General features: G+C 43.2%; 1 protein-coding gene across 1 annotated transcript; it reads left to right on the top strand.

The window, feature by feature from the left end:
• Positions 1-202: 202 nt before the first annotated feature.
• Positions 203-14,835, top strand: LOC110982934 (myelin expression factor 2-like). Its single transcript, XM_087137482.1, has 15 exons — positions 203-580; positions 2,262-2,521; positions 3,727-3,779; positions 4,370-4,377; positions 4,519-4,612; positions 5,157-5,297; positions 6,092-6,245; positions 6,485-6,534; positions 8,018-8,069; positions 8,309-8,485; positions 9,105-9,299; positions 10,199-10,563; positions 10,923-10,974; positions 11,641-11,745; positions 12,516-14,835. Exons 1-15 carry the CDS (start codon positions 357-359, stop codon positions 12,575-12,577), a joined length of 1,992 nt encoding a protein of 663 aa, XP_086993608.1. The 5' UTR covers positions 203-356; the 3' UTR covers positions 12,578-14,835.
• Positions 14,836-15,291: the final 456 nt, after the last annotated feature.

Here is a 15,291-nt window from a genome sequence, read left to right as displayed (position 1 = left end):
CATGGAGTTGCCTTACGAGATTGAACAGGCACATTATTATGTGTAGACGGGGGACGAGTCATTAATAACAACCACGTATAATACAACCACGAGATTCGTCCATCTGGGGACATCGTACTTCAGTCACTATTCTCAACCTCGTATCAAATTCAGCACGGATAAATCCGGTCTTGAGTTTCATCAGCAGGTAATGCACCTGGGAACGTTAAAACGTGGTTTTCGCGTCGCGCTACCACACTGAAATTTCGTGCTCTTGTATTCGACAAAGGTGTCCTGAATTTTTGTCCTAAATTTCACAAAAACTTTGGGTTTGAAAATCAGAAATACTAGACCCTGATCACAGCTTAAGAGCAGGTATGAGTGGGCCAGAAGACGGCAGAGATGGCAGGTCAGGCGATGAAGATATGCCTGAAGAGATCGATACGGACATCAACGACATCATCGAGTTGGACCAAGAGGAACTTCATGCTGGCGACGATGATGACGGACAGTTCGACGTCGAAGGATCGCCGTCAAAGTCACAAGAGAACAACCGAGATCGGGAACAACAGGAAAGAAAAGATGACGATAAGAGTGACAAGTTAGTTTTTGAGGTTTTCTTTATACTTTGCGCCAAATGTTGAAAATAACTCTTCAGAATTTGTGGCTGCTTTTGGCCGTTGCTTGAGCGTGGGGCGAATTTTTCTTATTGGCCCCTACATGTAGACCAAGGCCTTCATATTATATTGCTTACATGTACATGTACGTGGCGGCATTGCATTGCGGTTTTTCTACGCCTCTCAGTATAGGGCCTATAGACACTTCGCCCCAATTGTCGCTAGGGGTGTTTTGTACTTTATTTTCAGATTCTGATTTGAAAAAAAATACATTAACCTGTTAAATTAGGCCTAGGCCAGCTGGATTCACTGATTTTTTTTAGGGGAGGGGGGCTTAAATTCAGAAGTCTTTAGATAGGCCTACATAACCCTTTTTCAGGTTATTACAAGTACTGCATTGTGGGAAGGAAAAAGGAGCAAACATTGCCCCTTTTTCCTTCCGACAATGCCTTTTTATCATTGTGCAAAATCACCCAAGTAGTATTTGCGATAAGGTCTATGTTACATTTTTCTGTTCTGGTTTTGAAAAAAAATGTTTTGAGAAAGCTTTCTTTGTTGCTTTTGATTTGGGTAAGAGAGTTCCATACATGGACAAGCTCTACTGAGTGGAGCGTTAGTATTCCTCTATTTCGAATTTTGGACTTGATTGGTCATACTAACGCTCCACGCGTCACGACATTACATATAGTAAAGTGACAACGGTTCTCAATAATTCCAGACTCTCATCAAAAATACCATTTTCATTGCCTACTGGCTTTCGTAAATGCCGAAGGCAAGCTTCAGGGGCTTCGGTGATATTTTTTACTTCAAAATCTGTAAAAATCAGACTGCTTTCACTTGATACACGCATTACACTTGAGCTTTTTGATGCTGCCTCCCATTGAAATACGCATGCCTAGATTTTCCTTCTGCAATAACTCTATGGAAGAACATGGTCCTCTAATGAAACATGGGGGTCGCCTTATTGAACGAACTGAACCACTGCGCATGTACAGCCATTTTCCAATATTTGACTGCAGCTCCGTCTTAGGCTTCAACTGTTTTTTTACTACCTGACTTTGAAGTGGTAAGCACAATAGCAAATTTGGTAGTGGCACAAAATATCAAGTAAGATGTAAAACAGCCAAACATTACAGTTCTTCAATTTAATTGAAATGCTTCAGGCCCACAACCGGGAATTGGTTTTGGAGACGAAGCCTGAGATGGAGACGAAATTAAGTATTGGAAAGCGGCCGTGTACGTGTGCGGCGCTGGCTCGGTATGACAATCTCGAGTCCCGAACGAGAGAGCTGACCCAGTCAGAGTTTACTGTACATGTGCATACAGCCTGTTGGTTTGGTTCTGCCCCCTAATACTTGTAAGACCATTGCAGTTGCTGGGGCCAACAGTGACTTTGTGGTTTGAGGTTTTCCATGGAGTATTTGTGTGGACCAATGCAGCAATGCAGGGCCCAACACAGGGTGCATTGACTACCGTATGTGCATGTGCAGTACATCGTTTAGAGCTTATCGCGATAATTGTTGGCATATGAATATGTTTTACGAACGTTACAATATCCAATATCAACATCATATCGAAATATCATGAAATATTGTCATATCGAACTGGCTAGTGGGAAGGTGTGCACATTGTTTGTGTTAACAAGAATAAGTTTACAAATTTCAGACCAAGAGAGAAGTCAAAAGACAGAAATCGCGACAGGGACCGTGACCGCAACCGAGACCGTGACGGTCGTCGGGATCGGAGAGACTCCGGCCGCAGGGACCAAGGAGGGAGGCGGGACCAGAGGGGAGGGAGGTTCCATCCATACGGTGGGCGTGATAGGGACGGCGGGCGGGACAGGACGATGGGCCGCGTCGTCTTTGTCAGCAACATTCCGTTTGAGATGAAGTGGCAAGAGTTGAAGGACCTGATGAGGAAAGAAGGTTGGGAAAACACTCAACATGGTGGAATTTCGAGCGATAACTACATGAATACTTGACCGAAGTTTTAACATCACTATAACCCGAACCCTCCTCAATCCTACAAAATCCTTCAGGCTGTTTTGGAGGATTTTGGAGGATTGAGGGTATGCCCTAGCAAAAAGCCAAAGTGGGTTAAGAATAATGATTGGACTTGTCAATTAGAATCTGACCCTTGGGTGTAATTGTGTGGCTGGTTATCAGTAGACTTGTTTGGAATTAAGGGCAGAGGAAACCATCGCTAAGAATATAATTGTGACCCCAGAAGGCAACAAAGGGCACAGTGTGGCGTGAAATTTACAAAAATAGATGGAGAGGGTTGTTCAAGTAAAATTGTAAGAAAAGATTGAACAGTCGTCAAGCTCTACATGTAGTTTACTCTCAATCTTGATCTTTTCTTTGTTTTTTTTTTTCAATACTTGCGTCAACAAGTTTCTTTTGTGTAAAACACCTATGCCGATAAATTGATAGGCACACTAAATTCATATCGATGTTCAACACATCATTAACCCTAACTACCCAAAACCTGCCATATTCCAACAGCAGGGTTTGTGAGGTTTTGGCAGGTTTAGTACCGTACCTGAGGAACTTGTTGAATTTTGTGAGACTTGGGATTAAAGGCCCAGGTAGATGATGTTGGATTCTGTGTGAGTTGGGACACACACGGGTCACTCTGTGCAGTGTCTGGCTTGCTGTACCAATTGTTGGACTATGCTTGATTTTGTCAGGTTTGGTACTGTTAAGTGCAAGTCATCCTATACTGTATAGACCCATCCATACCATATCACTCACACTCAAACGGGCTCATTCTGTTGGAGTTTATCAGGTTTGGTACAGTAACCTGCGTGTACAAGTACCAGACAAGTACATGAACCTGTTGGATTTTGTGAGGTTCAGTATGCTTTCTAGTGCTGGAGCCTAGGGGGTTAGGGTTAATTAACTAAGCATAATCAAATTACTTTGTGCTTCATGTACAGCCCATGACTTTTTGGAGAAGGGAATACTTCAAAAATGTTGAACCTGTATTGCTTGAAATTGAGATACTTATTACAAAGAAATGTGTCATTATTGTCAATTTCAAAAATAGTTTGACTCCTCAGAACTGCACTCTGTTTAAAGATTCCCCAGCCCCCTCATTTTTTTTTAAACTCATGTAATCATTCTTGCAGTGGGTGAGGTGACATACACGGAGCTGTTTTACGATCCTGATGGAAAGTCAAAGGTAAAGCAGCAAATTTCTCTTCTTTTTTGTTGCGCGGGTTATCTTGTGAATTTTTTCATAAACGTGACACCTGTTCTGTGGTGGCTGTCTGACATTGCAGTCACTTCCACTGGTTGAAAGCACTGAGATAAAAGTTGTTGGATCTACCTAGGAAGTGAGATACGTTAACCATAACCCTCTTACAGTACTTGGTTAGAATCCCGGCGAGAGGTATCAGACTGCATCCGTTATCAGAGTGAATCGCCTGCTCAGTGTAACTGTGTGACAAGATCCAACAGGTCAACTCCCCCAAGGCCAAACAGCCTGGGAGTCTGTGGTTGCCAGTCTCCACAAGATCCAACAGCGGCACGGTTCAGTGGAGCTAGCTCCCATTGTCTCAATGTGGCCAGTTTGTTCGGTTGCTTCTGATTGCCCGGTGAATCCAAATGCACCAGACTCTCTCATGTGTATCATTTCAGAGGTGTTTAATCGGTCAAAAATATTTCATTTGTAAATAGTGTTTACTCTAAAATATTACATTTTTGAAAGGTCATGATCTATCTTTTTCTTTCTTGTTTTGCTTTGCCCTGACTGACGGGTGGATGGCGTAGGGTGTTGGGTAAGTTTATGGTGTTAGTCTAGTTAATTATCATTTTGTGTGACAAATGTGCCTTTTAAGCCTATTGTCGATTTGGTAATTTGTTTTCTTGTTAATTCATACCTTTGAATGTGTCACAAATGGAGCACCTTTCTTTCTCAGGGTTGTGGAATTTGCATCGAGAGATAGTCTCAACCGTTGTATCGACAAGATGAACAAGTTTCAGATTCGTGGTCGAGGGCTTGTTGTGAAAGTTGTAAGTTTACCAGGATGTCTAATTTTTAGCCGCATATGTTAACAGCTTCTAAGGGATGAATGATGGAATGTCATCTTGGCCTATTTTTTCTGCTGTTAAAACTTGCTCTGCCCTGGATCTCCCAAATGATTGCACCGGCTTTTGTAAAAATTGTTTGATGGATTTTGGACTGTTGGCCATCATTCTATGACTGGTCATGGGTTTAAAGTCCATGTCTAGTTACAAGTGCAAAAATGCCTCGGAAATTGGCTTCCATCGATCTTTTGAAACTAAGGATGCTGCTTCTCCAGTTATTCACTCGAAATCTTGCACCTTTGCTGTGTATGACACTGAGGTCACAAGTTCAGTTTTTAACTGAATGTGCACAAAGTTGAGACATATTTGCACAGGCAGATGCATTCAATCTTGCAGTAGTACACTTCCTCACATTTCACCTCTCATAGGTGACTCAAGAAGTCACACTGTAGTGTTTAACACCAACACCCCTCCTGTAAGATTTCACTCCCCTGTTTTTATTCCGTTCTCCATTGATCTTGATCGTCAGGACACAGACCGGCGCTACAGCGACAAGTACCGGCGGCAGGCCGACAAGGAACAGAAGGCCCGTGTCATGTTGACCCCACAAGTGCTGGCGCAGCTCAACCTGGATCCTAGCACCGTCACCGACACAGTGTTTGTCTCCAACGTAAGTTCAGTACCCCAGCCTCCCTAATTCAAACACTATGCCATTATCTCTTAAATGCAGGACCCGATCAAAAAACGTCAAAATACCACATGACTTAACAGCTTCCCCAAGATTGGCAATGACTGTTCCGTTGGCTAACTTAAGTCATACATTGTAAACTTAACAGTGAGAATCATTTTCTGATAACCTTGAATTCTGTATCAAATGTCATAATTTTCTGATTATTTTTTTATTTTTATCTTAATAATGATTATTTTTTGTTGAGCTCTTTCTTGCCTTGCCTTTCTATTTGGGTCTTGGGAGACATACGCCTTTTGGCGACAGTTTATTTTTAAACTGTTATGTTCTCCTGGGCGGCCCGCTGTGTCTCGTGATTGTCTTGTGTGTTTAATTGCCCCAAATAAATTGTAGTATCACAATTATTATAATGGTCATTACTCGTGCCCTGTTAGATGGTCGTTATGTTGATGCAGCATCCATTGCTGGCTCTGCTTTTTTTTGTTTTCACATGTTATTTACAATTTCTTGAAGTTTTGAAAGCTTCTACCTAAATACGGTGTGTGGCGTAGTTGTCTTGGCCTATGATAATGCCGGACGTACGTCCTAGCAAACAGAAACCACTTGGATATGGCACTGCCACACACATTGGTCCTAGTTGCCAGTTTATGCCCTCAAGAGGTAGCCTGCTCGCTAAGCTGACAGACCAGAGGGTGTAATGCTGTCAAAGTCAGCACTTCCCCAGAACTGTTCAATGGTTTCGATGTTCTGAAGAAAACGCTTGACCACCAATGCAGATTCCTTTCGATGTGGAGTGGATGGAACTGAAAGATGTCTTCCAAATCGCGGGGAAAGTCATACATTGCGACATCCTAACAGACAATAGAGGAAAGAGTAAAGGCAGTGCTACGGTCAAGTTTGAGTCCATCTTAGAAGCCGTCAATGCCATCTGTATCCTTTCACGTTTCCAGAACCCATTGGGCAGGTGTTCGTCTCTGATTCCCTTGGTATGCAATGTCCTTGGTACTTCATTTAAGGGAATTAAAATTTGGAAAATTTAGCCTGCGTAAAGTTAGTACCTGTGAACTCAATGAATTCTAAAAAATTTTTTTGTGATTCGGACTTCAATGTACTGTGATTCCTGGCTTGTTATAAAACCTGCAGCCTTCCTTAACGGCATCCAATTTCAGCTATGTTACACAACCAGATGCTTTACAGCAGGAAACTTAGCGTGAAAATGGTAAGTGACGTATGTGGTGGTTTGCATTGAAAGCTGATATGTTTCAATATCAGTGGCTCTGTGTGGTGGTTATGCATAGAAAGTCCACTGTCATCAGCCTGTCGGTGCAGATGAAAGGTCTACCAAAACCTACCAATGGGGAGATCGCAGTCCAGTGTGGAAGGCCTTGGATATTATAGTAAGAATAAGTGTAGATTGTAAGAATAAAAATGAATCCAAGCCAACAGTAGGACTGGTAGGAGGGCTCCTAAAGATACCCTGTCAAGTCCCTTTGTTTTTCCCCAAACCAACCCTTCCCTTACCACGTTGCGTTCCGTAGATACCATGTCAGGTCCCTTGTTTTCCTTAAACCAACCCTTCCCTTACCACGTTGCCTCCTATAGATACCACGTCAGGTCCCCTTGTTTTCCTTAAACCAACCCCTCCTCTACCACGTTGCCTCCTATAGATACCATGTCAGGTCCCCTTGTTTTCCTTAAACCAACCCCTCCTCTACCACGTTGCCTCCTGTAGATACCACGTCAGGCTCCTTGTTTTCCTTAAACCAACCCCTCCTCTACCACGTTGCCTCCTGTAGATACCACGTCAGGTCCCCTTGTTTTCCTTAAACCAACCCCTCCTCTACCACGTTGCCTCCTGTAGATACCACGTCAGGTCCCCTTGTTTTCCTTAAACCAACCCCTCCTCTACCACGTTGCCTCCTGTAGATACCACGTCAGGTCCCCTTGTTTTCCTTAAACCAACCCCTCCTCTACCACGTTGCCTCCTGTAGATACCACGTCAGGTCCCCTTGTTTTCCTTAAACCAACCCCTCCTCTACCACGTTGCCTCCTGTAGATACCACGTCAGGTCCCCTTGTTTTCCTTAAACCAACCCCTCCTCTACCACGTTGCCTCCTGTAGATACCACGTCAGGTCCCCTTGTTTTCCTTAAACCAACCCCTCCTCTACCACGTTGCCTCCTGTAGATACCACGTCAGGTCCCCTTGTTTTCCTTAAACCAACCCCTCCTCTACCACGTTGCCTCCTGTAGATACCACGTCAGGTCCCCTTGTTTTCCTTAGACCAACCCCTCCTCTACCACGTTGCCTCCTGTAGATACCACGTCAGGTCCCCTTGTTTTCCTTAAACCAACCCCTCCTCTACCACGTTGCCTCCTGTAGATACCACGTCAGGCTCCTTGTTTTTCCGCAAACCAACCCCTCCCTTACCATGTTCCCCCCCTACGTTAACTGCCATACTTTTTGCCTACTACATCCTTTTAATTGGCCTGCCAAGTTCGGCCCATCACCTTTCTACCCATGGCCCGTTGCGGTTTTGTGAAACCTTTTGTATTCATCCAGTCAGTGGGGAGGGTTCAATCTCAGTTTGTTCCATTTTTGAGTCGCTTGATTTCTGACTCAATGTCTGTCTCCATTTTTGTTTGTGGGAATTCAGTCAAACTGATTAGTTAATTCTGGTTGCTTTCATTTGATTGTATTTAGGACCAGGCCAAGAGAGATCGAGACAGGCCGCCGAAACAGCTGCCACTGCCAAGTAAGTGGCTGATGATGACATGAGTTAAAGGGTATTGTTGGAGGATGGGATTCCCCCCTCCCCACGTGCAAAAGTTAAAAACAAAAAGAGGAGATGGGATGAAACTTGCCAATTTGCATGAAAGTGCCTTAGAAACGACCCCCTTCAACTCTTTATTGTTTGTTAGTTCACCCGATGACGAGTGCTTTCCCTCATCAGACGGTTTTAATTTATTGTTCCCTTTTGTCTCGTTCTTACAGGTGGCTTGTCCCGTCTGGGCCCTAGCCTGGAGTCGCTGGCCAGTGGCATGGGAAGCGGATTGGGAGGGGGATCCAGGGGCGGACTGGGTGGCGGAATGGGTGGCGGACTGGGTGGGGGTCTAGGTGGGGGTGGTGGAATGGGCAACATGGGGATGGGCAACATGGGTAATATGGGAGGTGAGTACTTCGATATTTCCACATTCTCATTCCCATCATTTCGCACTGACAGAATCCTGTTGATTAAGAGTCAAAGCGTGACGTTATTCTAACTGAATATTAAAATTGTATGAGTAGTGTAGCATGTCTTAAAATATGTTGAAGGGTAACTGACAAACTATGCTCAAAGGTACCAGTGCACTGAACTTCTTCTTGGTGTGTAATCTTGAAGGAGTCAAAGCAGAGTAAAAATAGGCAGTTTTGAAGGGAAATGCTTCTGTGAAGAAATGTTGCAACTTTAACCCCTTCACGCCGGGATTCTTTTGACCATGACTGCTAGGCTGCGGTATGCCCAGTATGCAAAGCTCTGTCCAGCAGCAGGCCCCATTGAACCAGCAGCTGCATGGTGAATAGAATGTATGTGTGGTATGCACTAATCCTCAAAGCCGCGGCTGTGGACGGCTCCCGGTATGAAGGGGTTAAAAGGAAAGTGAATTTTTTAGTAGCATTGTTTGTGTTCAGATCAGATTTCCCAAAGTGGGCAGTTTAAACCTTTCGTTTCAAAATGGACTCAACTAAGTTTCACTTGATGTCCCCTTTAACAATTGTAGAATTGGATTTTATTTGTGTCGCCTGCCAGGTATGGACAGCGGCCTGGGCAACTTGGGGAATTTTGGCGGTCTGGGCGGAGGATTGGACGGTAACCGGATGAGTAACCTCGGTGGCAACACTGGACTGGGAGGGGGCTTTGGGGGCAACCTGAGCTCTGGACTCGGTGGCAATCTGAGCAGTGGACTGGGCAGCAGTCTTGGTAGCAGCTTAGGCGGCATGGGAGGTGAGTGTGGTTCGTTGAAGCCCTTTCAAGGGCAAGTTCTTAGTTTACAAGATGAAAAATTTTTCATTGAGAGTGGTACAGTTGAACAGTCTCGTTGTATGAAGACTTTGAAAACTGGGGAAGATTCCCTTGTCAAAGGCATACACTAATCCAGGTTTGCTGTTGCTGTGGTCGTTCGTTAATATTGCCAGGAGGCTCGCTTAGTTGCCAATGCATCTCATTTGACTCTTAAATAATCCGATCCCCTTTAATGATGAGTCAGGGATCTGGACTCTCAGCTCTTCAATGAAAGATTTGTGAGATGGACGTTTGAGCTTGAAAGAATCCTCTGTAATTGCTAATGAGATAAACTTTGCAGCAACTAAGAATGTGGAGTACCCAGTATGGAAACTGAGTGAAATCATCCCATAGCCGCCCCATTCAGCAGAATTCAGTTGCATTTGCTCTTTTGCTTTCAGCATTGTTGGGGTTGAGAATGTTGAGGTTTTCTCCATTTTCCTAAAAATTAAAAAAGTCTCACCTTGGCCTTTTCACAAGGGGAGCAAAACTTTCAGGTTGATGATAGCATTTACAAAATGATCTCCAAGCATGCCGAGGTACATCATAAACAAGTAAATGGAAAGCAAAGTTAACTTTCACTTTGGGAACCTGGAAATAGATGTCAAACAATCTGTGTTCATAAAGTATTAAAACCCTGTGATTAAACTCATCTTTTTTTCCAAAAAACCTGAATGTGAAGCTTAGAATGGAAAATAGTCAGATACCACGCCATTAAGCAGATTGCCTTAAATAAGGTAGATTCAGGGAACGCAATCTAAAATGGCTTCCCCTGCGAATCAGGTCTGCTGCCTCTGTAGATTTGATTTTCCTTTTATCCTTTGTGTTTCTTGCTTTCCCAGGTTTTGGCGGTGGCGACCTATCCCAGAGTTCCCTGGGCATGGGCGGTCTGGGCTCCCTGGGCATGGGCTCGGACCTGTCCCTGATGGGCAACATGGGCGGCGGTGGTGGGGGTTCGGGGATTGGCGGGGGTGGGGGCAGCGGCGGGGGACTTGGCCTGCTGGGCTCCGGTATGGGCATGGGCATGGGCAAAGACACCTTTGGGGACAGCATGGGCACTATGAGGGACGACAGAGACAGGGATAGGGGGCGGGACCGGGGGGACCGAGACAGGAGGGGTGGCGGCGGTGGGCGAGACAGGGACAGGGATCGGGATAACTTCCGCGGACGTGGCGGGGATTCAGGATCCCAAGTGTTTGTCAGGAATGTAAGTGTGTTACTGTGTGGGTGAAAAGTTAAATTATCCTCTTGTTTGATGCACTGATATGAAGAAAACGTGCTGTATCTCCGTGGCGAGGACATCATGAAATTTGAGCTTTCAAGTTTATCATATCAAAGCCAGTTTATATTAAAAGACCAGGTCAAGTAAAGTGTTATTTGGTGGTGTTTAAATCATTGCGGATGAAACTGAAGTTCAATTGTTTTGCTAGAATTGTTGAGGTTAATAACATACATATACTTTCAAGCACGGGTGATGGTGTGTATTCCCTGACCTACCACGTATTTGTAGCATTATTTGCAGTGCATATCGTGATGTTGTCTACTGTTTGTTTTTTTAATTTGTAGTTGCCATTTAAATACACCTGGCAGGACTTGAAGGATCGCTTCAAGATGATCGGTGAGAACTTTGCGTAATTTGATGTTAAAAATACTTAGTTAAATATCAGCCACTGTTACAGTTCTGTCAAAGTGAGAAGAAAAGGTCTATTCTTGCTGGAGCATCAGTCAAATAACTGAGTAAGCATCTTATGAAACGTCGCATATAAATTATTTGGGTTACAAAATTGATTGTCACTTGCAACTTTTTTAACATTGACCGAATTCATGTATGTGAATTAGGCAGTGAAGGCAGCAGATTCTAGTCATAGTTTTTTGACTTCGGAGGGATTACACTTTACCTTTTTCTAAGTGGTTCCTTGCCATGTTAGGGAACTACATGTTACCGAGTACAAGCTGCAAGAGGTCTATTAAAAGGCTTAGTAGGAATGGACTTGTAATACTGCCGTTTCACAATAGTGCGCCACCAAGAGTTTGCAATGTGTTGGCCAATCACAATGCGCAAAATTTGTCGACCCAATGCATGTTTGGAAAGGGTGTTGCAAACTCTTGGTGGCGCACTATTGTGAACTGCCCGTATTTGACTGTGTTTTGACAAACGCCTTTGGAGAAATTTTCCTTGGCAACCCTCTCCAGCTCAAACAATTCACTAGCTTTTGTTAAGTAAATGGAAAAAAAAGGAACGACGAAAATAAAAGTCACCAATGTGGATTGATTCCTACTTCAGGGCCAGTCCAGTTCGCAGAGGTCAAGACCCACCCAGAGACTGGAAGATCCAAAGGGTTTGGTACAGTGCGCTTTCAGAACCCTAATGATGCCATGAAAGCAATTCGTATCCTTGAAATAAAAGTCTGGTACCAAGTCTCTAGTGAAAGCATCATCTTTGTCATCTAAGACTTGTTCCCTGCTGAGACATAGATGTGGAAAATATAGAGGTCGAAATAAGACCAAAAAGTTGTGCATTATTTGCTTTCTGCCAAACATCCATTTTCTTTGTTTACACATGTTAGTCTTATTTCTTAACTCTGTGTTTTTCCACTAGTAGTTATATATATAAACCACAAGTCAAACAGGTCTATGATGATGAAAAATATGAAAACATCCTCTCAATGAATACTGTATGACTGTAAATCTTACCACTTCTTTGCATGACCTTGACACCTGCTGAAGTCTGGTGCAGATGATCAAGTTTTTAAAAATATAACCATTCCATTATTATTTGATTATTTATTGATTTGTTTTGTGGAAATGTGGAAGTTTGGGGACCCCTGTGCACTTAATATTACAGTTGCTATTTACTCTCAGTAGCAAAACAATCCCAAGTCGGTCTCAAGTCTATTCACAAGTCAGGTCGCGATGACAAAGTAATGAACAGTGACAAAAGGTTGCCCTTGTCATAGTCCTGTTGAATGGCTTGTGACGTGACTTGAGACTGGCTAACTTACGATTGGCCTGTGAAGGCTTGCAGCCTTTTGATTTACAACTCTGCGCAACGCCAGTTACGTACTTGTCAAAACCGCCAACCGGAGTCACCCATCTTTAATAACTTTTTAACTTTGCCCATGCTAGATGTTGTTTGCCTTGACTTGTGTCTTCCTTCAGGTGAGATGAACGGATCTCGTCTTGATGGTCGCGAGATCGAAGTCAGCCTGGATTACGCCTAGATTATGCCTAGATTGTCTGTCAGTGTCGAGGCTGGCTTCCTTGTCAATGTTGTCAGAGTTTGGGAGCAGGATTTATTTTGGGGGTTCTGCCCTTTCTAGCATCATCTTCCTATTTGCAGATGACTTCTCTACGTCTCTTTGTGCTGTCGTTTTACTGATTGGGGGACACCGTCCTCTTCTTGAGAGGCAGAATATTTTGGAAAAGATCTGTCGAATGATACTTGCTTTACAGAGAGAGTTGTGACCAAAATGTATGTGACGATCTTAGCACGCACCGATAAGGATTTTGTCTCTCAGTACGATTCATCTTTTGGGTTTTTTGATTTTCAAGGCAAGTGGTTGAAGTGAATTTGTTACGATGTTAGCTTTTGAAAAAAAAAATGTTGGTCAGATTGATTTTAATTCCTGTGAAAACTTCTTGAAAATGTGAACCGTGGATTTGGTAATCCTTCTGGGCAAATGAAATGGATTGCAGATGATTTTTGGAGGAACAAACTGTTTTTAATTGCTGATATTGGCACTCTGTAAATTCTCCTCTGCTGTCTGAGTGGTTTGGACGCGAGTGAATTTTTTTTTTTTCAAATGTTTTGAGTGTATAACCACCGTGCCATTTGACATTGGATATTAACTCAATGTGGCTTTGAGCCTTTTGGTCATCAGAACATTTGGAGGGTTCCTTTTTGTTATCTCGTGAAGAATTGTGCACCGGAATCTTAACAGTTGGTGTGGAAAGTCATGATAAGGAATAATTCTTTAAAAGCTTGTTCATATTCTTATGTAATGGCAGCACACTACTGTACATCTGTCAGGAGTGTCTCAGTCTGGTAGTGTTTCTGCAATGTTTAGGGGAGAGGTGCTCTCAGGTTTTTCTAGTAACCCTAAAATGCTGGTCAATGGAAAGTCACCATATTGGGGCATGTATGGCTTGTTGTCTAGTTCACCATATTCAACTGCTCTCCAACTCTTGTGGCATCCACAATGCTGAAGCATTGGTTTTTTTTAACTTATCCCTACACGAATTGTCATTGCTCGCCGCTGAATCACCTGAAAGTTTGAGGAATAACCCTTGCATTGTTGGAGTTTGGAGATTGTATATACACTGCATATATATAAATACAAAAACCAAGTTCAGCTAAGCACGTTTTTAGTTAGTAGATTTGGATGTTGTAAGATAACTCAATTGTAATTGTTGTGTTTTTAGTTGGCAACTCTCTGTGATTGACTTAGCTGTAATTCTGTCCTGCTTCAGATCTGTACATGTACATCTGAACTGGTTGGACTTTCGTCTGTCGCCTGACTAAAATTTGGCCGTTGCTACGTTGAGAATGGTAGTCGCAAAAACTGTGTACGAATGCCTTGTGGATAGGAGAGCTTACACAGCATGTGTTGGTCTGTCATGGAATGCTGTACATAGTAGTTTGGTTGAACAATAAGTAGGAGTAATTTTTTATGTCTTAGAGTGCTTGTTTACCCAGCAAGATTGCTTTTACATCTGTTAGTGAAAGAACACCATCCAAATGAAATCTGTGTAAGACTGGCATTCGTGTCACTGCAACTGTGTTTAGAGGGACTCTCCGTCTAGTTTTTTCCCCTGAAGGATTCCTGAAACATCATTCAACTCTCCAGTTTGCTCTGATTTCTGCTCGGTGCCTTTGTCAGGGGCATTGCGAGTTCCACTGAGTTCTGACTAGTTCAGTTTGAGAGTTGAAATCTTTGAAAACGGGAAAGAACATTCACTGCTGGCTGGCTGTCGGCACACAGATGCAAAGTTGATTGACCTCTGTTGGTGGTTTTCACTTTGCAGGTGTCAGAGATTGTCATTCTGTGAATTTTAAAATTTCGAAATCCTGAATATAGAATGCCGTCATAGCAACTTTGTAATACCTACGTCTAGCCTGGGGACTTGATCAATATTCATAGTAACATTGGTATACCTTTACTCTACTCCTGTTTGACAACTATCGCCTCTGTCTGCAACATGTATTTGGATCCAGAGCTCATGTAATTTTTGCACACACTGTGAACTTCAGTATAGTTCCTCAAATGAGCCCTGCAGTATAGTTGATGTGATAAGGGTTTTGGCTGTTTTTCTTATTGTTTTAATTTTGTAACACGTTCGTGCGTATTGAGTGACTTGCATGGTGGGAAAAATAAAGTAGGTACATGTATGTTGTGTAGCCCAACATTGGAGTGTAGTTGCATTGAAGAATGACAGTGTTTGGGAAAATAAATGCCCTTCGGTGACGTTGTGGAGCAAACTGTCGTTTTGATTACTGCTGATTAAATGATTGGTTTTGGGTGCCGGACATTGCCAAGTGTTTCTGCAGTGCCTACTTGAAAACAATTCAAGCTCTGATGCCAGGAAGTTCTGTGTCAGATTTTCAATTCGGGATCTTTGGCATTGGCTTACGAAATTTGGCACGTTTGGTGACGCAAGATTTCATTGCACTTTGGGAATGTGAAGCTAAAACTTCCTGTAACTTCCGAGATGTGGTATCAAGTGTTTATCAGTACTGTTAAGACAGCTAAAGACTGATACTGTGATTTCATTTGCGTGTACCTATAGATGGCAATTGCGTCCAGCACTTTGTTTCTCTGTTTTTGAGTGTGAGGCCCTTTGGTCTATTTGTCCTTTTTTCCAATCTGTAGGTGAGACATGATGTGTGGTGCCCAGTCACTGAAAAAGGTCCAGAGACTGCAGTGTGTGATACTTT

The sequence above is a fragment of the Acanthaster planci genome, linkage group LG05 (assembly GCF_054643075.1).
Source record: "Acanthaster planci isolate LZ-2023a linkage group LG05, COTS_SCS, whole genome shotgun sequence".
NCBI lineage: Eukaryota > Metazoa > Echinodermata > Asteroidea > Valvatida > Acanthasteridae > Acanthaster > Acanthaster planci.
This window is presented reverse-complemented; position numbering and strand designations above follow the sequence as displayed.

Coding starts and splice junctions, on each gene's coding strand:
- LOC110982934 (XM_087137482.1), top strand. CDS start 357: ATGAGTGGGCCAGAAGACGGCAGAGATGGCAGGTCAGGCGATGAAGAT. Junction 581..2,261: donor GATGACGATAAGAGTGACAA/GTTAGTTTTTGA, acceptor TACAAATTTCAG/ACCAAGAGAGAAGTCAAAAG. Junction 10,564..10,922: donor CCCAAGTGTTTGTCAGGAAT/GTAAGTGTGTTA, acceptor TTTAATTTGTAG/TTGCCATTTAAATACACCTG.